The 26059-nt window shown below is 44.0% G+C and overlaps 2 protein-coding genes across 3 annotated transcripts; one reads left to right on the top strand and one right to left on the bottom strand.

The window, feature by feature from the left end:
* Positions 1 to 4643: 4643 nt before the first annotated feature.
* Positions 4644 to 21895, bottom strand: LOC121539604 (ankyrin repeat and SOCS box protein 12). 2 transcript variants are annotated; one of them, XM_041848238.1, is made up of 5 exons: positions 21669 to 21895; positions 7999 to 8155; positions 7479 to 7661; positions 6703 to 7231; positions 4644 to 6465 (listed from the first exon to the last, which is right to left on the bottom strand). In XM_041848238.1, exons 2-5 carry the CDS (start codon positions 8116 to 8118, stop codon positions 6332 to 6334), a joined length of 966 nt encoding a protein of 321 aa, XP_041704172.1. In that variant the 5' UTR covers positions 8119 to 8155; positions 21669 to 21895; the 3' UTR covers positions 4644 to 6331. The 2 variants fall into 2 exon arrangements, with proteins under 2 accessions (XP_041704172.1, XP_041704163.1); XM_041848229.1 differs by having other exon boundaries at positions 21664 to 21894.
* A 1106-nt stretch (positions 21896 to 23001) lies between these two features.
* LOC121545843 lies at positions 23002 to 25502 on the top strand. Its single transcript, XM_041856713.2, has 3 exons — positions 23002 to 23888; positions 24032 to 24184; positions 24787 to 25502. Exons 1-3 carry the CDS (start codon positions 23490 to 23492, stop codon positions 24991 to 24993), a joined length of 759 nt encoding a protein of 252 aa, XP_041712647.1. The 5' UTR covers positions 23002 to 23489; the 3' UTR covers positions 24994 to 25502.
* Positions 25503 to 26059: the final 557 nt, after the last annotated feature.

Below are 26059 nucleotides of genomic sequence, written 5' to 3'. Positions count from 1 at the left end.
TTTATAGGTCTTTGGTTTTGCTGTTTCAAAGTTTGAATTTAAGTGCATCAAATCTGTAATATTAATGATCAAATCTGCCATATTAATGATCAAATCTGTCATATTAATTATCAACTCTGTCATATTAATTATTATATGTAAGCGATGTTCATACTTAGACATAAATACAGAAACACATTTTATATCAGATGATACCAGTTGATGGAAATCAACTACAGTATGACAACTTGTGCCATGTGATATATCACTGTATCTCCAATACTCACGACAGTGTGATATAAAACAATTATTATATAGTTTTATGTCATTTGTTTGCCTTCTCATAGGCCCTAAATTAATTAATGATTGAAGAAAAATAATTTTGATTTTATTTGTATGGTGTGTAATTTATGTTTTTATTTCAGTAAAACAAAAGTGAATAAAAGTATGATTGGATTTCTGGTATCTCTAGAAAGTGTTCCTAGAATGATTGCTTTAGATCAGTGGTGGCCAACCCCCCTCCTGGAAAGATACCTTCCTTCTGGAGAGATACCCTCCTCCTGGAGAGATACCCTCCTTCTGGAGAGATATCCTCCTCCTGGAGAGATACCCTCCTTCTCGAGAGATACCCTCCCGCAGGATTTTATTCCAACCCTACTCTAACAGACCAGACTCAACTAATCAGCTGGTCCCCAAGACCTTGATTATCTTGAATCAGGTGTGTTAGAGCAGGGCTGAAACAAAAGCCTGCAAGGATGGTTGGTCACCCCCTGCAGTAGATTTTACAACTTTACTAGTCAGGTTGCCAGATTGGTTTCTGCTTCATCTGATATTATAACACAGGAGTTAGCTGAAGCGGAGCAGATCTGGCAACATGGCTAGTCTACAACCTCAGGTCCAGCAGAGAATATCCCTTCCCCCTCCCCCATTCCAGCCCCACCAGAGCCCTAATGTACAGTAGTAGATATACCATATGTTACATACATGAGGATACTTGGAAAATCCAATAATCCATCGTACTAGTAAATGTTCCATATTTACGGTAAGATATCTTCATATAGCCCCAAGCCCGTTCCAATGTAGAAGCAGAAACAGAGACAGACAGGGATGCTATCTCTGATCTAACTGTGCCCTAACAAAGATGCTATCTAAGGATGCATCCCAAATGGCACCCTATACCGTATACAGTGCACTACTTTTGAACAGTCCCCATAGGGCTCTGGTCAAAAGTAGGGAATAGCGTGCCATTTGGGACGCACCCTAACTGTGCCCTAACAGAGATGCTATCTAACAGAGATGCTATCTAACAGAGATGCTATCTAACAGAGATGCTATCTAACAGAGATGCTATCTAACAGAGATGCTGTCTAACAGAGATGCTATCTAACAGAGATGCTATCTAACAGAGATGCTATCTAACAGTGATGCCATCTAACAGAGATGCCATCTAAGAGTGATGCCATCTAACAGTGATGCCATCTAACAGTGATGCTATCTAACAGCGATGCCCTAACAGAGATGCTATTTAACAGAGATGCTATTTAACAGAGATGTCCTAACAGAGATGCTATCTTACAGAGATGCCCTAACAGTGCCTTCCAGCGTCCCAAAAGTGATTACTGGATTTATTCCATGTCTCATGCAGCAGCGATGAATCAGGCATGTATTCTCTTTCCCCCTCCAGTGTATGACTTCTCGTCTCTCTGGGCCGTCCCAAATGGCAACCAATTCCCTATAGGGCTCTGGTCAAAAGTAGTGCACTATATAGGGAATAGGGTGCCATTGGGGATGTAACCTCTGTGCCTGTGAGTGGGGATTCCCAGTGTTAGAGAAACCGGCAAGACAGAAACATGAAGGGCAGTAGCCTGGGAGCCAAACTGAATATCACTCTTAATATCACTCTCACTAAATACACCAGTCAAGCACAACAATCTCCGCTCACATGGAAACAACAGTGAAACAGAGACATATGCAGTGTGTATTCCAGGATAGGAGGTCAAGCTGTTTCCATGGGAGCGTAGGTTGTTGTGCTTGACTGGTGTATTTACCCCACAACAAACCCCAGGTGTTATTATTGTAGTACCACACCATTGCATTGGAGATGTGGATCTGTTGAATATGAGGGACATTTCACTCTTTTTGTCTGACGAATCCTAAGACTATTTAAACTAAATGTAGATTAAATCATTTCATTTAGATTTGTATCCATTTTCCTATTGATCTCCTCAGTGTACTAATGAAATACATGGGGGGTTTGACAGAAGGACAGTATGGTGGGAGATGAATATATAGTTATATAGTGATATAGTTATATAGTTAGTCAGTATTTTATTTTCCAGTTCAACTTCCACATTTTAGAGAGAGCTAACTGACATAAAATGGTGAGGAAACAGACAGAACAATCATATTACTTGTGACTAGCAGCTAGCTACAGTAAGGGAAAAAAGTATTTGATCCCCTGCTGATTTTGTATGTTTGCCCACTGACAAAGAAATGATCAGTCTATCATTTTAATGGTAGGTTTATTTGAACAGTGAGAGACAGAATAACAACAACAAAATCCAGAAAAACGCATGTCAAAAATGTTATAAATTGATTTGCATTTTAATGAGGGAAATAAGTATTTGACCCCCTCTCAATCAGAAAGATCAGGTAACGAGCTGAGATTAGGAGCACACTCTTAAAGGGAGTGCTCCTAATCTCAGCTTGTTACCTGTATAAAAGACACCTGTCCACAGAAGCAATCAATCAATCAGATTCCAAACTCTCCACCATGGCCAAGACCAAAGAGCTCTCCAAGGATGTCAGGGATAAGATTGTAGACCTACACAAGGCTGGAATGGGCTACAAGACCATCGCCAAGCAGCTTGGTGAGAAGGTGACAACAGTTGGTGCGATTATTCACAAATGGAAGAAACACAAAATAACTGTCAATCTCCCTCGGCCTGGGGCTCCATGCAAAATCTCACCTTGTGGAGTTGCAATGATCATGAGAACGGTGGGGAATCAGCCCAGAACTACACGGGAGGATATTGTCAATGATTTCAAGGCAGCTGGGACCATAGTCACCAAGAAAACAATTGGTAACACACTATGCCGTGAAGGACTGAAATCCTGCAGCGCCCGCAAGGTCCCCCTGCTCAAGAAATCACATATACAGGCCCGTCTGAAGTTTGCCAATGAACATCTGAATGATTCAGAGGAGAACTGGGTGAAAGTGTTGTGGTCAGATGAGACCAAAATCGAGCTCTTTGGCATCAACTCAACTCGCTGTGTTTGGAGGAGGAGGAATGCTGCCTATGACCCCAAGAACACCATCCCCACCGTCAAACATGGAGGTGGAAACATTATGCTTTGGGGGTGTTTTTCTGCTAAGGGGACAGGACGACTTCACCGCATCAAAGGGACGATGGACGGGGCCATGTACCGTCAAATCTTGGGTGAGAACCTCCTTCCCTCAGCCAGAGCATTGAAAATGGGTCGTGGATGGGTATTCCAGCATGACAATGACCCAAAACACACGGCCAAGGCAACAAAGGAGAGGCTCAAGAAGAAGCACATTAAGGTCCTGGAGTGGCCTAGCCAGTCTCCAGACCTTAATCCCATAGAAAATCTGTGGAGGGAGCTGAAGGTTCGAGTTGCCAAACGTCAGCCTCGAAACCTTAATGACTTGGAGAAGATCTGCAAAGAGGAGTTGAACAAAATCCCTCCTGAGATGTGTGCAAACATGGTGGCCAACCACAAGAAACATCTGACCTCTGTGATTACCAACAAGGGTTTTGCCACAAAGTACTAAGTCATGTTTTGCAGAGGGGTCAAATACTTATTTCCCTCATTAAAATGCAAATCAATTTATAACATTTTTGATATGCGTTTTTCTTGATTTTTTTGTTGTTATTCTGTCTCTCACTGTTCAAATAAACCTACCATTAAAATTATAGACTGATCATGTCTTTGTCGGTGGGCAAACGTACAAAATCAGCAGGGGATCAAATACTTTTTTCCCTCCCTTTTTCCCCTCAATGTGCATACTGTATAAACAACAGATCATATATTATATTACAATATTGGTATTTTGCGTTGGAGACCGCCAACAGTGTTGTTTCAGTTCTAGTTTGCATCTCCAATGGCACCCTATTCCCTATATAGTGCACTACTTTTGACCAGATCCCTATTGGCCCTAACATCCAGAGTACTGCATGACACATGAGATGAACTGTTTGAAGATTTGGTTTTCTCTTACTTTTAACAACCAACATGCTTGCCATTATTTTACAACCTTCCACTGTTTTATTCCATGTAAGGATATTATGTTTTCTCTAGGCCATAATATACTGTTTCACTCTCTCAAGGGATTATATGTATTCATGGCAGACAACAATAGAGAATATGAATCCACTGACATGCCATAATAATATCATTATAACATTTGATTGTGGTATGCTACCAATCAATCAATAATTCATTGATTGGAGGTTCAAGACATTAACATAACACTGGACTCTAGTTTATACTTTGATAAATCATTTGTTAATTTTATCAGTTAGTTCTCTGCCATGCACTGACTATTTATAGAATATCATACCACTCCAGCATCACAGATTCAAGGTAAAACAGGTCATTTTCTATGGCAACAGCAAACCAATTAGGAGAGCAATCTACTGTTCATGGTGTAAGCATGTATTTATGCTGAACCAATAAGAAAGCTGGTAGAAGGAGCTATATATCCTCCCAATAATATCACAAATATTATGAAATTAAATATGGTATATTATGTTGATATTAACATCAGATGTTTGTTGTTGTTTTAGACATTGGCAGTATAAGCCCTTGATTCTGTTGTTGGCCGGGTGAGTCTATATTTAGGGCTGAAAGGAAGGAGAAATCTGGAGCAGCCATTATACATATGATATATTGTCTTTGTCCCAAATAGCACCCTATTCCCTATATATTCCCTATGGGCCCTGATCAAAAGTAGTGCACTATACAGGGAATGGGGTGCCATTTGGGACGTACGCACAGTCATCATTACAAATCCTTGTTGCTTTTCTCTAGTTGATTATACAGTAGTATGTGGTTTCAGAACAGTCAGGGTACTAATGTATGGATACTGAAAACATCAAAGAAACAGATTACAAGACAAGTAACAAGTTCTGTTGGAGCTACTAGGCTATTCATTGTACATTCACATTGCCATCTAGAATGGGGGGTTTTGGACTTCTATTTTATCTGTCAGTCAGAAATGTCATCACCATGTACAGTACAAATAGCAGTCACATATATTTTCTCTCTGGCCTTAGATTAGGTTTGTTTTGATTTGTTGTAGAAATGGAAAAAAACAACCCTGAAACTAAGTAATGCCTATTCAAATCCTGAAACTGTGAATGGGGAGCATCGAGAAGTCTATACATTTTGATGTAATCAAAGAGCACTGGGAATTATTATGTTGTATTTCTCTGTAAAAACTGAACCACATCGGATATAACTGTACTTCTGTTGAAATTAAAACCTCTATATACTGAACTGTGTCCTAAGGTCAATGGGAAGTTCGACAGGATATCCTCATCCTCATCCTGTAATGTGATGTCATATCCTGTCTGTGTACTAATCCTGTTCAAATAAGGCATCTTCTCCCTGTTTGCTGCTCCAGTGACTGACTGGGTTTGAACCTGGGTCTCAGCGCTCCACAACACTGCGTCACTGAGCTATTAGCAAGGTCACGCATAATGCGAGCAAGATTCCATAAATGACATTGTTTTTAGCTTGACTAAAGATTACTTGCCAAAGATGAGCAGTGATTTCATAGACGGAGAATACATTTACAGTGGTAGTGTGACATCTAGTGGTTACTCATGGTTTTACACTTACAAAAGGCTTCTCCTGAAGCTCTGTGGGCTGCACTCATATAACTGTCCAGAAGAGGGCAGTGTCTTCACCATAGTTTCACCAAAGTTTCAGCAGCTTTCAACCAATTTCCAATGATTTTATTTACCAAACATTTGCTGAATTCAATCACAGAGATAAAGTTAAATAAATATGTTTATTCTATTAAAACCTCTACAGCTATTCAAAGGCAAATTTGGCATAATTATTATTCACGCTTACAATAAAAACAGAACAAACTGGACTTTGCAGCCCATGATGCACTCAGTAGAGACAGTAGAGGACTGGATGAAATTGTTGCACTTTTGTCTAAGTTTTGCAGAAATCCTCCTCAATATTGCTTTCACCTAACATGTTTTCACAACATTGGCGATGAAGCAGAGGAATCCACTTTAGACTATTGAGACACTGCCATATAGCATATCGTGACATCATCTTCATACAGAGTTCAGAGGTCAGGGGTTAGTGGTCAGGTGAGATGTTTCAGGTAGTTCCTCAATATCTGGGGAATGTCCAAGCGGTCTATGGACGCCATTTTGTTAACCATGGGGAGGTAGCTCCAAATCGCAAGCCGTGTCTGTGACATCAGAGTATTGGGACAAACTGAACATAAAACACAGGAAAGGTTCTCGTTAAACGCTCCAAAGATCTCATCATTAACAACCATCAATCACTTAGAGATACAGAACAGACGGAATATGTGACAGTCACATATGTAACAAATTAATAACTTATGTGCAACAAATGTAACGAATCTGTAACAAATGTTTAACAAATATGAAACAACTGTTTAACAAATACAATACAAAAGTATAACAAGTGTGTGTGTGATGTTCTCACCTCTCTCTTTGAGCAGCAGCACCACGGCTTCGTTCTGCTTGGTGGTCTTGTCAATAATCAGCGTGGGCAGATACACGTCTGCCCCAAAGTCTATGAGCAGCTGTATGTATTCCACTCCACAGCCATACCTCAGACACATCTCCAGCACCGTCTTGGGCTGCTTGATCCTGGCCAGCAGCTTCTCTGACTTACAGTTATAGTTCGGATTAGCCCCATGGAGCAGCAGCAGCTTAAAACAGTCCAGGTGTCCATATACAGCGGATATGTACAGGGGTCCCCTGCAGGCTGTGGCGTTGGAGGCCCACTCAGGGACTTTGGGCCAGACGTCGACCTCGGCTCCGAACTGAAGCAGCTCCCTGAGGACCTCCACGTCTCCCTCGCGGGCGGCGGTCAGCACCGGGGAACAGTTGTTGTACGGGCTGCCGTTGGGGTCGGCTCCAGCCTTTAGTAAGACCACAACACAGTCCAGGTGTTGACCACTGACCGCTGTAAACAGAGGGGTCTGGGCCTTCACATCTAGACTGTCCACCTGCAAAACCAATCAATCACCAAACAATAATTAATCAATAGGCTAAATCACATTTATTTATAAAGCCCTTTTTACATCAGCAGTTGTCACAACGTGTTTATACAGTAGCATAGAGCAAATGACTGTTGTTTGAATCAACCTTAACTCTAAAAGTGCAGACTAAAATAAACCATGCTTTTTTAGTTCATGTCAGGAGTAGGCGTCAGTTGGAGAAGCTAGGCCAAGGTATTCTATCACCATATCTCACCTCGGCTCCGTGCTCCAGCAGCAGTTCCAGACACCTCAGGTGGCCATGTGCTGCGGCGGTCCGTAGGGGGGTAACAGGGATCCCCCAGCCACTTCTGCTGTTGATACTCCTTCTGTAGCTCTCCTGAGACAACAGCTCAGCTAACACCACCACGTCATCACTGCTCACCGCCTGGTTCAGAGCCTGGGGGACAGAGCAGTATTATACATCCACGTACCATAGACAGTGTTATTGGGCTGCACTGCTGGGTGGTATTCACCCCACTCAAAACAAAAGAAAAGGTACTATCTGAACTTGTTCAATAAGATAAGCTCGTTTACGTTGTCTTTTGGACATCATTTGTAAACTTTTTGCTGTGGTGTGTCCTTATGAATATGACCCTGGTTAGGTCACACCCATGTAGACTTGGAAGTCAACCCCTTACAATCTTCCCAGTGAGTCTGATGCCGTGCAAGTCTACTGATGCTGTCCCAGTGATAGGTTGCTAAGTTACAAAGCACTGAAAGCTCATTGGTTGTACCTGGCCATGCTCACTGTCCTCATCCTCTTCCTTGGGCTGTAGCAGAGAGAAGATCTTGGAGACGTCCATTAGACTCATCTTGAGAGGGTTGGTGGGTGTGTTGATACGGTCTAGGACCATACTGTTACTATAGATGTAACAGTTACAACTCGACCATCTGAGGAGAGAGAGAGAGAGAGAGAGAGAGAGAGAGAGAGAGAGAGAGAGAGAGAGAGAGAGAGATAGAGTGAACGAGAAATCCAGAAAAGAGCCGTTAAATTCTATAACCACTTAAAAGGAAGCGATTCCCAAACCTTCCATAACAAAGCCATCACCTACAGAGAGATGAACTTGGAGAAGAGTCCCCTAAGTAAGCTTGTCCTGGGGCTCTGTTCACAAATACAAACAGACCCCACACAGCCCCAGGACAACAACAACAACAACACAACTAGACCCAACCAAATCATGAGAAAACAAAAAGAGAATTACTTGACACATTGGAAAGAACAAACAAAAAAACAGAGCAAACTAGAATGCTATTTGGCCCTAAACAGAGAGTACACAGTGGCAGAATACTTGACCACTGTGACTGACCCAAACTTAAGGAAAGCTTTGACTATGTACAGACTCAGTGAGCATAGCCTTGCTATTGAGAAAGGCCGCCGTAGGCAGACCTGGCTCTCAAGAGAAGACAGGCTATGTGCACACTGCCCACAAAATGAGGTGGAAACTGAGCTGCACTTCCTAACCTCCTGCCAAATGTATGACCATATTAGAGACACATATTTCCCTCAGATTACAGCGATCCACAAAGAATTCGAAAACAAACCCAATTTTGATAAACTCCCTTATCTACTGGGTGAAAAACCACAGTGTGCCATCACAGCTGCAAGATTTGTGACCTGTTGCCACAAGAAAAGGGCAACCAGTGAAGAACAAACACCATTGTAAATACAACCCATATTTATGTTTATTTATTTTCCCATTTGTACTTTAACTATTTGCACATTGTTACAACACTGTATATATACATAATATGACATTTGAAATGTCTTTATTCTTTTGAAACTTCTGAGTGTAATGTTTACTGTTAATATTTATTGTTTATTTCACTTTTGTTTACTATCTACATCACTTGCTTTGGCAATGTTAACACACGTTTCCCATGCCAATAAAGCCCTTAAATTGAAATTGAAAATTGAGAAAGCAGAGAGAAAGAGAGAGAAAGCAGAGAGAGAGAGAGACAGAGAGAGAGAGAGAGAGAGAGAGAGACAGAGAGAGAGAGAGAGAGAGAGAGAGAGAGAGAGAGAGAGAGAAAGCAGAGAGAGCGAACGAGAGAGAGAAAGCAGAGAGAAAGAGAGAGAGAAAGCAGAGAGAGAGAGCGAGAGAGAGAGAGAGAGAGAGAGAAAGCAGAGAGAGAGAGAGAGAAAGCAGAGAGAGAGAGAGATAGAGATAGAGAGAGACAGAGAGAGAGAGAGAGAGAGAGAGAGAGAGAGAGAGAGAGAGAGAGAGAGAGAGAGAGAGAGGGGGGGGGGTATATAAACACATGAATAAATAAACTTTATAGATCCTCAGAGGGAAATGTGGTGTTGTCACCAGCATCATACAAAGACAGGGAGAATACAGACACACAGGCATAGCTAAACTGACTGGGTTTGTACCAGCCAGGGCTCATCTGTGCTTCAGGACAGAAATAGATAATAGACAGGGAATAGATAATAGTAAGAAATAGATAGAGACAGGGAATAGATAATAGTAAGAAATAGATAGAGAAAGGGAATAGATAATAGACAGGGAATCGATATTAGACTGGGAATAAATAGAGACAGGGAATAGATAGAGACAGGGAATAGATAGAGACAGGAATAGATTATAGACAGGAATAGATAGAGACAGGGAATAGATAATAGACAGGGAATAGATAGAGACAGGGAATAGATAGAGACAGGGAATAGATAGAGACAGGAATAGATTAGAGACAGGAATAGATAGAGACAGGGAATAGATAGAGACAGGGAATAGATAGAGACCGGAATAGATAGAGACAGGAATAGATAGAGACAGGGAATAGATAGAGACAGGGAATAGATAGAGACAGGGAATATATAATAGACAGGGAATAGATAGAGACAGGAATAGATTATAGACAGGAATAGATAGAGACAGGGAATAGATAGAGACAGGGAATAGATAATAGACAGGGAATAGATAGAGACAGGGAATAGATAGAGACAGGAATAGATTATAGACAGGAATAGATAGAGACAGGGAATAGATAGAGACAGGAATAGATAGAGACAGGAATAGATAGAGACAGGGAATATATAGAGACAGGGAATAGATAGAGACAGGGAATAGATAGAGACAGGGAATAGATAGAGAAAGGGAATAGATAAAGACAGGGAATAGATAGAGACAGGGAATATATAGAGACAGGGAATAGATAGAGACAGGGAATAGATAGAGACAGGGAATAGATAGAGACAGGGAATAGATAATAGACAGGGAATGGATAGAGACAGGGAATAGATAGAGACAGGGAATAGATAGAGACAGGGAATTGATAATAGACAGGAATAGATAGAGACAGGGAATAGATAGAGACAGGAATAGATAGAGACAGGGAATAGATAGAGACAGGGAATAGATAGAGACAAGGAATTGATAGAGACAAGAACATATTATAGACAAGAATAGATAGAGACAGGGAATTGATAATAGACAGGAATAGATAGAGACAGGGAATAGATAGAGACAGGAATAGATAGAGACAGGGAATAGATAGAGACAGGAATAGATGGAGACAGGGAATTGATAATAGACAGGGAATAGATAGAGACATGGAATTGATAGAGACAAGAATAAATTATAGACAGGAATAGATAGAGACAGGGAATTGATAATAGACAGGAATAGATAGAGACAGGGAATAGATAGAGACAGGAATAGATAGAGACAGGGAATAGATAGAGACAGGAATAGATAGAGACAGGGAATAGATAGAGACAGGGAATAGATAGAGACAAGGAATTGATAGAGACAAGAATAGATTATAGACAGGAATAGATAGAGACAGGGAATTGATAATAGACAGGAATAGATAGAGACAGGGAATAGATAGAGACAGGAATAGATAGAGACAGGGAATAGATAGAGACAGGAATAGATGGAGACAGGGAATTGATAATAGACAGGAATAGATAGAGACAGGGAATAGATAGAGACAGGAATAGATAGAGACCGGGAATAGATAGAGTCAGGGAATAGATTATAGACAGGAATAGATAGAGACAGGGAATAGATAGAGACAGGGAACAGATAGAGACAGGGAATAGATAGAGACAGGAATAGATAGAGACAGGGAATAGATAGAGACAGGGAATAGATAGAGACAGGAATAGATAGAGACAGGGAATAGATAGAGACAGGGAATAGATAGAGACCGGGAATAGATAGAGTCAGGGAATAGATTATAGACAGGAATAGATAGAGACAGGGAATAGATAGAGACAGGGAACAGATAGAGACAGGGAATAGATTATAGACAGGAATAGATAGAGACAGGGAATGGATAGAGACAGGGAATAGATAGAGACAGGGAATATATAGAGACAGGGAATAGATAGAGACAGGGAATAGATAGAGACAGGGAATAGATAGAGACAGGGAATAGATAATAGACAGGGAATAGATATTAGACTGGGAATAGATTATAGAAAGGAATAGATAGAGACAGGGAATAGATAGAGACAGGGAATTGATAATAGACAGGAATAGATAGAGACAGGGAATAGATAGAGACAGGAATAGATAGAGACAGGGAATAGATAGAGACAGGGAATAGATAGAGACAAGGAATTGATAGAGACAAGAATAGATTATAGACAGGAATAGATAGAGACAGGGAATTGATAATAGACAGGAATAGATAGAGACAGGGAATAGATAGAGACAGGAATAGATAGAGACAGGGAATAGATAGAGACAGGAATAGATAGAGACAGGGAATTGATAATAGACAGGAATAGATAGAGACAGGGAATAGATAGAGACAGGAATAGATAGAGACCGGGAATAGATAGAGTCAGGGAATAGATTATAGACAGGAATAGATAGAGACAGGGAATAGATAGAGACAGGGAACAGATAGAGACAGGGAATAGATAGAGACAGGAATAGATAGAGACAGGGAATAGATAGAGACAGGGAATAGATAGAGACAGGAATAGATAGAGACAGGGAATAGATAGAGACAGGGAATAGATTATAGACAGGAATAGATAGAGACAATAATAGATTATAGACAGGAATAGATAGAGACAGGGAAATGATAATAGACAGGAATAGATAGAGACAGGGAATAGATAGAGACAGGGAATAGATAGAGACAGGAATAGATAGAGACAGGGAATAGATAGAGACAGGAATAGATAGAGACAGGGAATTGATAATAGACAGGAATAGATAGAGACAGGGAATAGATAGAGACAGGGAATAGATAGATACAGGAATAGATTATAGACAGGAATAGATAGAGACAGGGAATGGATAGAGACAGGGAATAGATAGAGACAGGGAATATATAGAGACAGTGAATAGATAGAGACAGGGAATAGATAGAGACAGGGAATAGATAGAGACAGGGAATAGATAATAGAAAGGGAATAGATATTAGACTGGGAATAGATTATAGACAGGAATAGATAGAGACAGGGAATAGATAGAGACAGGGAATTGATAATAGACAGGAATAGATAGAGACAGGGAATAGATAGAGACAGGAATAGATAGAGACAGGGAATAGATAGAGACAGGGAATAGATAGAGACAAGGAATAGATAGAGACAAGAATAGATTATAGACAGGAATAGATAGAGACAGGGAATTGATAATAGACAGGAATAGATAGAGACAGGGAATAGATAGAGACAGGGAATAGATAGAGACAGGGAATAGATAGAGACAGGAATAGATAGAGACAGGGAATTGATAATAGACAGGAATAGATAAAGACAGGGAATAGATAGAGACAGGAATAGATAGAGACAGGGAATAGATAGAGACAGGGAATAGATTATAGACAGGAATAGATAGAGACAGGGAATAGATAGAGACAGGGAACAGATAGAGACAGGGAATAGATAGAAACAGGAATAGATAGAGACAGGGAATAGATAGAGACAGGGAATAGATAGAGACAGGGAACAGATAGAGACAGGAATAGATAGAGACAGGAATAGATAGAGACAGGGAATTGATAATAGACAGGGAATAGATAGAGACAGGGAATAGATAGAGACACGGAATAGATAGAGACAGGGAATAGATAGAGACAGGGAATAGATAGAGACAGGGAATAGATAGAGACGGGGAATAGATAGAGACAGGGAATAGATAGAGACAAAAATAGATAGAGACAGGAATAGATAGAGACAGGGAATTGATAATAGACAGGAATAGATAGAGACAGGGAATAGATAAAGACAGGGAATAGATAGAGACAGGAATAGATAGAGACAGGGAATAGATAAAGACAGGGAATAGATAGAGACAGGGAATAGATAGAGACAGGGAATAGATAGAGACAGGGAATAGACAGAGACAGGGAATAGATAGAGACAGGGAACAGATAGAGACAGTGTCAGCTTCCTGCCTCCTGTTTGTCTCCGGGCCTCTAGAGGTCATCTGTGTTCCCCTCTGCCTTAGTTCTTCCTCGTGTGTGTCAGCTTCCTGCCTCCTGTTTGTCTCCGGGCCTCTAGAGGTCATCTGTGTTCCCCTCTGCCTTAGTTCTTCCTCATGTGTCCTAATTAGCTTGATCCAGGTCACCTGTGCCTTGTTTCCCCTTGTGTATTTTAGCTGTGTGTTTTCCCCTTGTTTCTCACTTGGTTATTGCGTCCTGACTATGTGTCTCCTGCTTTGTCCCACCGTGTCAGTCCTAGTAAGTTGTTCAAAGTTATCTTTAGTTTGTTTTTCTCCCCTCGTGGAGTTGTTTTGTTTTGCCTCCTGTTTTGGAACATTAAATCTACTTGCCTGGAGTATTGCCTTGGGTGTTTCATTTGGGTCCTACAACACCTCCTCTGTGGCTAAGGGGTAGTACCCCCAGCTCTCCACATCTGAGACCGGAGTTTCTAGCCCGGCTTGTGACAGAATAACCAAGTCAATCATGGACCCAGAAACACTCAGTTCCCCGGACCTGTTGGCGGTGATCACTCGACATGAGGCTTCTTTCCAGCGCCATGAAGCCGTTCTCAGCCGACAAGAGGAGCTGATGGCTAGTCATTCTCAACTCCTGGCCGAAATGATGAGTTCCCTCCGCCAGCTCTTTGAACGCCTCCCGGGTCCTCTCCCTTCCCCCAGGTCACCCCCAGTGACGACAGGTCGTCTCGGTTGGCGGAGCCCCGACTACCACCTCCCAAGCCCTTTTCTGGGGATCCAAGCTCTTGCCAGGGTTTCCTCACCCAATGCTCCCTCACCTTCGAGCTCCAACCCTCAAGTTTTCCCACAGACCGTTCCAAGATTGCCTACATCATTACCCTTCTTTCAGACAAGGCGCTCGCCTGGGCTTCTGCGGTGTGGCAGTCCCAGGAGGCCTGTTGTGACTCCCCACACTGCATTTGTAGAAGAGTTCAAGCGGGTGTTCGATCATCCTGTCAGTGGGCGGGAGGCTTCCAAGCGCCTACTGTCTCTCCGTCAGGGGCCCCAAGCACGGCAGATTTTGCCATTGATTTCCGGACCATAGCAGCAAGGAGCGGATGGAATGATGAAGCGCTGAGGGTCTGCTTTCAGGGAGGGTTATCTGAGCCCCTTCAAGATGAGTTAGCCACCCGAGAACCAGCTGGTGATCTCGAGTCCCTCATAGCCTTGGCCATCCGCCTGGACAATCGTCTAAGAGAGCGGAGAACGGCTCGCCGTCAGGTGTCTCATTCCCAAGTTCCTCTGAGCAGCTCTGTTTCTCCTGTTTGGACTCCGTCATTCAGAGCTTCCCCGGCTCCTGAACTGCTCCAGGATTCCCCGGAGAGCATGCAGTTAGGCCGTTCCAGGCTTTCTCCCAACGAAAGGGAACGTCGCATGAGGGAACGTCGGTGCCTCTACTGCGGGGTTGCCGGCCACTTCCGCTCCGCTTGCCCCGAGCTTCGGAAACGCCTGTCCCCGCCCCAGCTACAGGAGGGCTGTGATGGGGAGAGTTAGAGCGCCTCCTACTAACGCTGTCCTGGCTATTCCAGCCACTCTGTCCTGGGGGCCACCAGCATCGGGTCCAGGCTATGATCGATTCCGGTGCCGCAGGTGATTTCCTGGATGTAACCTTGGCTAAGGAACTTAAGATCCCTACCCAACTACTTCCTCAACCCCAGGCAGTTACAGCCTTAGATGGCAGACCTCTGGAACCAGGAAAGGTTACCGAGGCGACTCAGTCCCTGCGACTTACCATCTCTCAACACCAGCAGGAGGAGACCTTCTATCTCATTGACTCTCCCGAGTATCCTATTATCCTGGGTCACCCTTGGCTATGCAGACATAATCCCCAGATCGACTGGCCTACGGGCACCATTCTAAGCTGGGGTCCCGCCTGCCAACTCACCTGCATGCTACAGAGTCCCTCAGCCCCTAGTACCCAGTTTCAAGAGTCTGTTGACGTCTCCCGAGTCCCCAGTGTTTACCATCGGTTCAAGGCAGTGTTCAGCAAGGCCCGGGCTACTTCCTTACCGCCTCATCGCACGTATGACTGTGCCATTGATCTACTCCCTGGGTGCTGCCCTCCTAGAGGTCGGATCTTTCCTTGTCCTCCCCCGAGCACGCAGCTATGGACACCTACATTAAGGAGTCCTTGGCAGCCGGCCTCATCTATGCCTCTACTTCCCGGCTGGGGCGGGCTTCTTTTTGTTGAAAAGAAAGACGGGGGTCTTAGGCCTTGTATTGATTACCGGGGACTCAACAAGATCACGGTTCGGAATCGATACCCCCTTCCTCTCATGGCCACTGCTTTTGAGCTGCTTCAAGGGGCTTCCATTTTTACTAAGCTGGATCTCCGCAATGCTTACCATCTCGTGCGGATCCGGCAAGGAGACGAATGGAAGACGGCGTTCAACACGCCCACGGGGCACTATGAATATCGGGTGATGCCGTTCGGGCTCACCAATGCCCCCCGCAGTATTCCAAGCCCTGATTAATGATGTTCTCCGGGATATGCTTAATCTGTTCGTCTTCGTGTACCTGGACGATATCCTCATCTTCTCGAGGTCACTGAAGGAGCATGAGGGGCATGTTAGCAGGGTTCTCCAGAGGCTCCTTGACAATCACCTCTACGTTAAGCCTGAGAAGTGTGAATTTCATGTTTCTCAGACTCAGTTTCTCGGGTTTATTGTCACTCCCGGGCACCTAGAGATGGATCCCAAGAAGGTCAAGGCGGTCCACGATTGGCCCACACCTGCCACGGTCAAGGAGGTTCAACGGTTCATTGGCTTTTCTAACTTCTATCGGAAGTTCATTAAGAATTTCAGCTCGGTGGTAGCCCCCTTGACGACGCTTACCAAGGAGGAGGGACCAAGATTCACTGGGGTCCGGAAGCAGCAGGGGCCTTCGAGGATCTCAAGCGCCGCTTCACGTCTGCTCCGATTCTGGTGACCCCTGACCCAGAGAGACCTTTCGTGGTGGAGGTGGACGCCTCAGAGGTGGGGGTGGGAGCCGTCCTGTCACAGAGGGGTGCGGATGGGAGATTACACCCTTGTGCCTTCATGTCTCGCCGCCTGTCTGAGGCCGAGCGCAACTACCACGTGGGGGATCTAGAGTTGCTTGCGGTAAAACTGGCATTGGAAGAGTGGCGCCATTGGCTTGAGGGGGCTCAGCACCCTTTCCAGGTTCTCACAGACCACAAGAACCTGGAATATCTCCAACAGGCTAAGCGGATGAACCCTCGGCAAGCACGATGGTCCCTTTTCTTTAATCGATTCCAGTTCCTCCTGACTTACCGACCTGGCACCAAGAACGTCAAGCCGGATGCTCTGTCTCGAGTCTATTCTCCCGAGTTACAAGAGAAGCCCTTGGCATCGATTATTCCGAGGTCTAGGATCGTCGCACCTCTTCAGTGGGAACTAGAAAGAGGGGTACGAGAAGCTCTTGTCCAGGAGCCCGATCCAGGCGGTGGTCCTGCCGGTCGCCTGTACGTTCCTCTCTCTGTTCGGGGCCGCGTCTTGCAGTGGGGTCATGAGTCGCCCTTGACATGCCATCCAGGCAGTGCTCGCACACTGGAGTTCCTCCGACGGCGGTTTTGGTGGCCGTCCATCAAGAAGGACGTGCAGGTCTATGTTGAGGCCTGCCCTGTGTGCAACCAGGGAAAGTCGACACGCCAGCGACCCCAGGGACTGCTCCATCCCTTACCTGTTCCTCGAAGGCCATGGTCACACCTTTCTCTGGACTTTGTTACGGGACTTCCTCTATCCCAGGGCAACACCGTCATCCTAGTGGTGGTAGACCGGTTCTCTAAGGCTGCCCGGTTTATTCCCCTGCCCAAGCTGCCCTCGGCTAAGGAGACTGCTGAGCTCCTCATGAACCATGTCTTCCGGATATTTGGTATTCCCCTGGACGTGGTCTCTGACCGAGGTCCCCAATTCTCGTCCCGGTTTTGGGGGCCTTCTGCAGGCTTGTTGGGGCCACAGCCAGCCTATCGTCGGGGTTCCATCCAGAGTCTAATGGCCAAACGGAACGGATTAATCAGGATCTGGAGACCACCCTGCGGTGTATGGCGGCCAGTAATCCCACGTCTTGGGCCACCTATATCATTTGGGCTGAATATGCCCACAACACCCTCCAGTCCTCAGCCACCGGATTGTCCCCCTTCGAATGCCAGTTCGGTTACAACCCTCCATTGTTTCCAGAGGAGGAGGCGCAAGTTGGTGTTCCCTCGGCCCAGCGCTTTGTCCAACGCTGTAGGCGGACCTGGAAGAAGGCCAGGCGTGCCCTCCTTCGGACCTCCCAGAGATACCAAAGTCAGGCTAATCGCCACCGCCGGACGGCCCCTAGTTTCCGAGCTGGTCAGAGAGTTTGGTTGGCCACTAAGAACCTGCCCCTCCGGGTCGAATCCAGGAAGCTTTCCCAGAGATACATCGGGCCTTTCCGCATTGCTAGAAAGGTTAACCCTGTGTCGTATCGTTTGGTTCTCCCTCGCTCCCTTAGAGTTAACCCCACTTTCCATGTTTCACTCCCTTAAACCTGTCTTGTCTTCTCCCTTTGCCCCCCCACGCAGACCCCCGCCACCTCCCAGGATCATTGACGGCCAGCCAGCCTACACAGTCCGCCGGATACTGGACTCCCGGAGGGTCCAGAACTCTCTGCAGTATCTGGTGGACTGGGAGGGCTACGGGCCGGAGGAGCGCTCCTGGGTTCCAGCCAGGGACATCCTGGACCCAGGTTTGATCCGAGATTTTCGCACCCTGGGGCCGGGGTGTTCTGGGAGGAACGTCAGGAGTCGTTCCTAGAGGAGGGGGTCCTGTCAGCTTCCTGCCTCCTGTTTGTCTCCGGGCCTCTAGAGGTCATCTGTGTTCCCCTCTGCCTTAGTTCTTCCTCGTGTGTGTCAGCTTCCTGCCTCCTGTTTGTCTCCGGGCCTCTAGAGGTCATCTGTGTTCCCCTCTGCCTTAGTTCTTCCTCATGTGTCCTAATTAGCTTGATCCAGGTCACCTGTGCCTTGTTTCCCCTTGTGTATTTTAGCTGTGTGTTTTCCCCTTGTTTCTCACTTGGTTATTGCGTCCTGACTATGTGTCTCCTGCTTTGTCCCACCGTGTCAGTCCTAGTAAGTTGTTCAAAGTTATCTTTAGTTTGTTTTTCTCCCCTCGTGGAGTTGTTTTGTTTTGCCTCCTGTTTTGGAACATTAAATCTACTTGCCTGGAGTATTGCCTTGGGTGTTTCATTTGGGTCCTACAACACCTCCTCTGTGGCTAAGGGGTAGTACCCCCAGCTCTCCACATCTGAGACCGGAGTTTCTAGCCCGGCTTGTGACAGACAGGGAATAGATAGAGACAGGAATAGATAGAGACAGGGAATAGATAGAGACAGGGAATAGATAGAGACAGGGAATAGATAGAGACAGGGAATAGATAGAGACAGGAATATATTATAGACAGGAATAGATAGAGACAGGGAATAGATCATAGACAGGGAATTGATAATAGACAGGAATAGATAGAGACAGGGAATAGATAGAGACGGGAATAGATAGAGACAGGGAATAGATAGAGACAGGGAATAGATAGAGACAGGGAATAGATTATAGACAGGAATAGATAGAGACAGGGAATAGATAGAGACAGGGAATATATAGAGACAGGGAATAGATAGAGACAGGGAATAGATAGAGACAGGAATAGATTAGAGACAGGAATAGATAGAGACAGGGAATAGATCATAGACAGGGAATTGATAATAGACAGGAATAGATAGAGACAGGGAATAGATAGAGACAGGAATAGATAGAGACAGGGAATAGATAGAGACAGGGAATAGATAGAGACAGGGAATAGATTATAGACAGGAATAGATAGAGACAGGGAATAGATAGAGACAGGGAATAGATAGAGACAGGGAATAGATAGAGACAGGAATAGATTAGAGACAGGAATAGATAGAGACAGGGAATAGATAGAGACAGGGAATAGATAGAGACAGGGAATAGATAGAGACAGGAATAGATAGAGACAGGAATAGATAGAGACAGGGAATTGATAATAGACAGGAATAGATAGAGACAGTGAATAGATAAAGACAGGGAATAGATAGAGACAGGAATAGATAGAGACAGGGAATAGATAGAGACAGGAATAGATTAGAGACAGGAATAGATAGAGACAGGGAATAGATAGAGACAGGGAATAGATAGAGACAGGGAATAGATAGAGACAGGAATAGATAGAGACAGGAATAGATAGAGACAGGGAATTTATAATAGACAGGAATAGATAGAGACAGTGAATAGATAAAGACAGGGAATAGATAGAGACAGGAATAGATAGAGACAGGGAATAGATAGAGACAGGGAATAGATAGAGACAGGGAATAGATAGAGACAGGGAATAGATAGAGACAGGGAATAGATAGAGACAGGAATAGATAGAGACAGGAATAGATAGAGACAGGGAATTGATAATAGACAGGAATAGATAGAGACAGGGAATAGATAGAGACAGGGAATAGATAGAGACAGGAATAGATAGAGACAGGGAATAGATAGAGACAGGGAACAGATAGAGACAGGGAATAGATAGAGACAGGAATAGATAGAGACAGGGAATAGATAGAGACAGGGAATAGATAGAGACAGGAATAGATAGAGACAGGAATAGATAGAGACAGGGAATAGATAGAGACAGGGAATAGATAGAGACAGGAATATATTATAGACAGGAATAGATAGAGACAGTGAATAGATAGAGACAGGGAATAGATAAAGACAGGGAATAGATAGAGACAGGGAATAGATAGAGACAGGGAATAGATAGAGACAGGGAATAGATAGAGACAGGGAATAGATAGAGACAGGGAATAGATAATAGACAGGGAATAGATAAAGACAGGGAATAGATAGAGACAGGGAATAGATAGAGACAGGGAATAGATAGAGACAGGGAATAGATAAAGACAGGGAATAGATAGAGACAGGGAATAGATAGAAACAGGGAATAGGAAATAGACAGGGAATAGATAAAGACAGGGAATATATAGAGACAGGGAATAGATAGAGACAGGGAATAGATAGAGACAGGGAATAGATAGAGACAGAGAATAGATAGAGACAGGGAATAGATAGAGACAGGGAATAGATAGAGACAGGGAATAGATAGAGACAGGGAATAGATAGAGACAGGGAATAGATAGAGACAGGAATAGATAGAGACAGGGAATAGATAGAGACAGGGAATAATTAGAGACAGGGAATAGATAGAGACAGGGAATAGATAGAGACAGGGAATAGATAAAGACAGGGAATAGATAGAGACAGGGAATAGATAGAGACAGGGAATAGATAGAGACAGGGAATAGATAGAGACAGGGAATAGATAGAGACAGGAATAGATAGAGACAGGAATAGATAGAGACAGGGAATAGATAGAGACAGGGAATGGATAGAGACAGGGAATAGATAGAGACAGGGAATAGATAGAGACAGGAATAGATAGTCCACTGAAGTGCTGGGAATGTTTGTGTAACATGCTTCTCTCTCTAACACACTACATAGAGCCCAATGCACAGTATTATATATGAACCTTTTTTTCAGATTCAGTTAATTTACTCTCAGATATCTGTAAATGTGTTATTGGAAGCCAAGTGGGATGAACACTTCTTGAAATAGACATTACTATGCAATGGTTAAATTAGTGAAATACACATCTTCACCATATTGGTTTGCACAAGTTGGCAGAGAGGGCATAATGTGGAGTTGGATTAAGAAAATTAAATGTTTCTGAATCTTTTTCTCTATTTGCGTAAAAAACGATAATGGAGAAGTTGATCAAAAGGCAAAAGATTTGGGGACTGTTACGAACTTCCAACCCAGACAGAATCCCATTCCCCATTTAACTCCTGCTATAGCTCTATTTGTAAGTCGCTCTGGATAAGAGCGTCTGCTAAATGACGTAAATGTAAATGTAAACCATGGTCCAAAGACCCAGCAAATGGTGGTTAACAATGCTTTCCACTTACCTCACCTACAGGGTCACCAACCAGTGATCTCTCTTCCAACAATGTTAATCAGGACGTTGGTAGTAAACACTTTGCACTCTTTAATAACTCCATGGTCCGTCGGTCACGTGGAAGAAGAGGAGAAGCTCCAGGAGGAATGTGATGCTGGATCCACACAGGGACTGGGGTCTGAGAGCTTAAGGGGTGTTTGTGTGTGTGTGCTGGGGTTCATGTGTGTTGCTGTTTAACACAGCAGAGCAGAGAGGTGGTCTGGCTGGCTGGGGAGCTATTTTTAGGCACACAGATGGACCTACCTAAACTTCCATTCTTGGAGAACTGTGGGGGTTATAATTAGATGGGTGATAGACTAGTGACACTGACACTCAGGCGAGAGTTTGGTTGGTGGGCAAGGGCCTTGGTACTCGCTGGGGTTTCACTGTGTCCTGAGCAAAGATTAGATAATATGGCTGCACTTCTATAACTGAATGTCAGTAGTAGAAATACACCACTAGACTACTGTACCATCAGATGTGTGATGTGTGATCTGAAACCAGATAGGCTTACATCAGTCTATTTTTATTTTCACTTGCCATGCTCACAGAAAGTAACTTTAACCCTTTAGGTTTCTCAGATCTTTTTAAAGAGTGTAAGTGTGTAGTGAAATACTATAAGATAAATGCTTTGTGCTGTATTGTGTTTACGTGTAACAGGCCTGTCATCACCACCATGTCTTTAGTTTACACTGTGACTGGCAACCATCTTATAGCCTGTGTGCAGCTGTCTGACTGTCAGAGAGGCTGTTGTAGACTATCAGCTGTTCACACAGCCCTGCCCTACTCTACCCCCAGAACCATGATCAAGAAGACCTCTGCATTTGTAGAAGTATGGCGTGCATCTTGTATTCTTTTCCAAGATGCCACTAGCTTTACACAAACCAGTCATTTTGGGAAGTGAAGTCTGTTTCCGCCTCTCAAAAACACAGGGAAGGGAAATTATTTGATGTAACCATTGTTTGCTTATAGATTAGATTACTTTGTCCTTATAACTGAACTGAAAATATAGCCAATTTCTCAAAGTAGGCCTGCTTTTGTAGTTTAGTTATGCCTGCCTATATTATAAGTTTCTTCAATAAAATGAATGCAGGCAATAAAATATACTATAATATAATATCATAAAGCATTATGATTCACATACCATTTTGTGATATAAAATAATATAAGCAGGCAGATAACAACTGAGGTTAGCCAAAAGTATCTCTAAATTGAAACTTTTTCTTTTTTGGACACTCTTCATCTATCCCACTCCAGTACGCTAGATGGTAGTAAATAATCATTGTTAGCGGCACTGCGCTCGCAAGAAGAAAATGGTTGCTCTGTTGTAGTTTTGGGTGTGTAGCTAGCTAAAGTATTTTTAATATAATAGCTAGCTAATTCATCACAAAGTTTGGGGATACACAATTCGGTCAACATTTTTATTTATTTCACGTACAAGGTTAGATTTGAACTTGTACGTTGTAGTTGTGTGCACTTTACTATATTCGTTGAGGCTAAACGTTAGATGGTCCGCAGCAGTAGAGCTAGCTAGTTTAGCTAGCATCAATCCGACTTTCGTCAACTCCTCTCGTTGCGTGATTCAGTTGTCCGTCAGTTGATCAGAAAATCCTGAAAATAATATCACATAGTGGCCACCGTTTTTGATATTAGGTCGGTTTGTTCAACCTTTGAAAATTGAAGTTACGTTAGCAACCTCGTAAACAAATGCGGCACCATGTTAGCGGGAGTTGTGTTCCCTAGAATTGGAAGTGGCATTTCCGGCGGCGTGAAAAGGGCCCTTTCTTGGCCCTAGGTATGGAGGAGAACGAGGCACTGGAGATCTACTGCAGGAGAATGATAACACAGGTCAACAATCAACTGAACCCAGAAACAGAAGGAGAGAGGGGGAGGAGAAAGAGCCAGGAGGAGAGGGGGGAAGAGGGGGAGAGAGCAGCCCCCAGAGGGAGGAGGAGGCAGGAGTTGCAGAGTGAGACCTGTAGGAGGATGATCATACAAGTACACAGAAAACAGAACACAGAAACTACAGCAGCGAGTGAGAGGAGAGAGAGGCAGAAGGAAAAGAGGGGGTGTGAGGACCTTGCAGGAGAGCCCCGGCCTGCAGCCCAGCCCCAGCCCCAGCTTCAACCTGAGCATGTCCCTTTACAGCTCATTTCTGCCCTGAAGATGAAGTCTTTCACAGAGGAGATGAGACGGGTGAGACAGACACTTTGTCTAGGAACTGTGTAGCTGTTCTGGTGGGTCTACTCTGTCTTAGCCTCATTGTATCTCTCTCTATGGGGGTGAGGCTAACTCTGGCTGCAGCAATTACTGACACACGTTATCGTGTGTGAGAACAGGCCATGGACACAGAGCTGCATGACCCATCAGTGTGTGGAGTGTGTGTGCAGCAGCAGGCAGCCTTGTCCCTGAACACCTTCATCAGGAGGAAGACGACTCAACTAGACGCTAACACACTGGAGGATAGACTACACACACACCTCTACAACAGGGTACTACACACACACCTCTACAACAGGGTACTACACACACACCTCTACAACAGGGTACTACACACACACCTCTACAACAGGGTACTACACACCTCTACAACAGGGTACTACACACACACCTCTACAACAGGGTACTACACACACACCTCTACAACAGGGTACTACACACCTCTACAACAGGGTACTACACACACACCTCTACAACAGGGTACTACACACCTCTACAACAGGGTACTACACACACACACCTCTGCAACAGGGTACTACACACACACCTCTGCAACAGGGTACTACACACACACCTCTGCAACAGGGTACAGCAGACACACAGCTCTACAACAGGGTACTACACACCTCTACAACAGGGTACTACACGCACACAGCTCTACAACAGGGTACAACACAGGAAGACAGACTGCACATGGAGTACAGGCTCTTCACATGCAGTGTTTCTTCCTACTTCTGTCTTGTCAATGCATTCCCTGCTTTGCTGTTATTATTGTCAGTTTCTGTCCCAAAATGGCTGTCTAAACTACCAACAGTCCCTGAAAAAAAAGATGGTGTGTAGTGGGTGACGTAACCTGTGTTCTCATGTGTTGTAGGACGCTGTGTGTCTGTGGGGAGAGTTGGTAAGGGGTCTCCCCAAGCCCTCTGACGCCCCCAGCAGGATCTGGGAACAACTGCAGGCCAGGGGGAAACGCACACAGCAACCTGGGGTTTCCTTGGCGACAGAACAGGAATCTGGATGTACCCAGACAAGAGAATGTCAATCTGGGCTTAACCTGACGACAGTACAAGAACTGAGCTAAAGGTACCCTCATGCTGGCCATGTGACTGAGCATATCAGAAATGGCACCCTTTTCCCTATGTAGTGAACTACTCTTGCGTCGAGCCAGCCCTATGTGGAAGTGTGGATTGCAGCCTGTGACTTTCAGCGAGTGCCACTGATCATCTGTATTGTGAGGAGATTGCTCTTAAAGTGTAAAAGAAAATACAATTCCAACTGCAGTACAAAATACATGTTTTATTTATTATTGTATTAAAGTTTCACATACAACACTGTTAAAAGCAAATAAGCATCATGGTTTTCTCAGTCCTTGACAGTCCCTTATGCCTTAAGTAAACATTAGAACAACTTCCTGGGTTATACACTCCAACGATGAACCCACTTTCATATCATCACAAACAGTTACAACACAGTCATTATAGTTCAGCCATGGAAAGTGTTCATGTTAAATACAGAGTAACAAGTAAATTCAGTCCGTTTTACATTTCTAATGCCAGAACCAATAGCAACATTGGCTGAAGAACGCTCAACTCCTTTCGGTTATATCGAAGCAGATTTGAGTTTTGATAACTGGTCGCGTGATTTGCTTGCAACAACATTGATCACCATCAGTCGATACTTGTAAATATTTAAGTTCTGAAAACGCTTACCTGTACCTCTGTTGGCCCTGTACAACTGTGGTTCTTCCACAGGGTGCAGAAATTCATACTTTTAAGAAAACCTTTTATCAAATACAACCGACTTTTTCCATCTTTGTGTTGCTCAACTCAGCTCGAATGCGCATTTGCCAATTGCATCTTAGCTTACGTAGCACGTAGTACAAATCAAATGAAATTGTATTTGTCACATGCGCCGAATACAACAAGTGTAGACCTTACTGTGAAATGCTTACTTACAAGCCCTTAACCAACAATGCAGTTCAAGAAATAGAGTTAAGAAAATATTTACTAAATAAACTAAAGTAAAAAAAAATTACTACAAAAAGTTATACAATAAAATAAAACAATACAGAGGCTATATACAGAGGGTACCGGTACTGAGTCAATGTGCAGGGTTACAGGTTAGTTGAGGTAATTTGTAGATGTAGG

The sequence above is a fragment of the Coregonus clupeaformis genome, chromosome 35 (genome assembly GCF_020615455.1).
Source record: "Coregonus clupeaformis isolate EN_2021a chromosome 35, ASM2061545v1, whole genome shotgun sequence".
NCBI classification, from domain to species: domain Eukaryota; kingdom Metazoa; phylum Chordata; class Actinopteri; order Salmoniformes; family Salmonidae; genus Coregonus; species Coregonus clupeaformis.
Note: the sequence above shows the minus strand (reverse complement) of the source record. Positions and strands in the feature narration are given on the sequence as shown.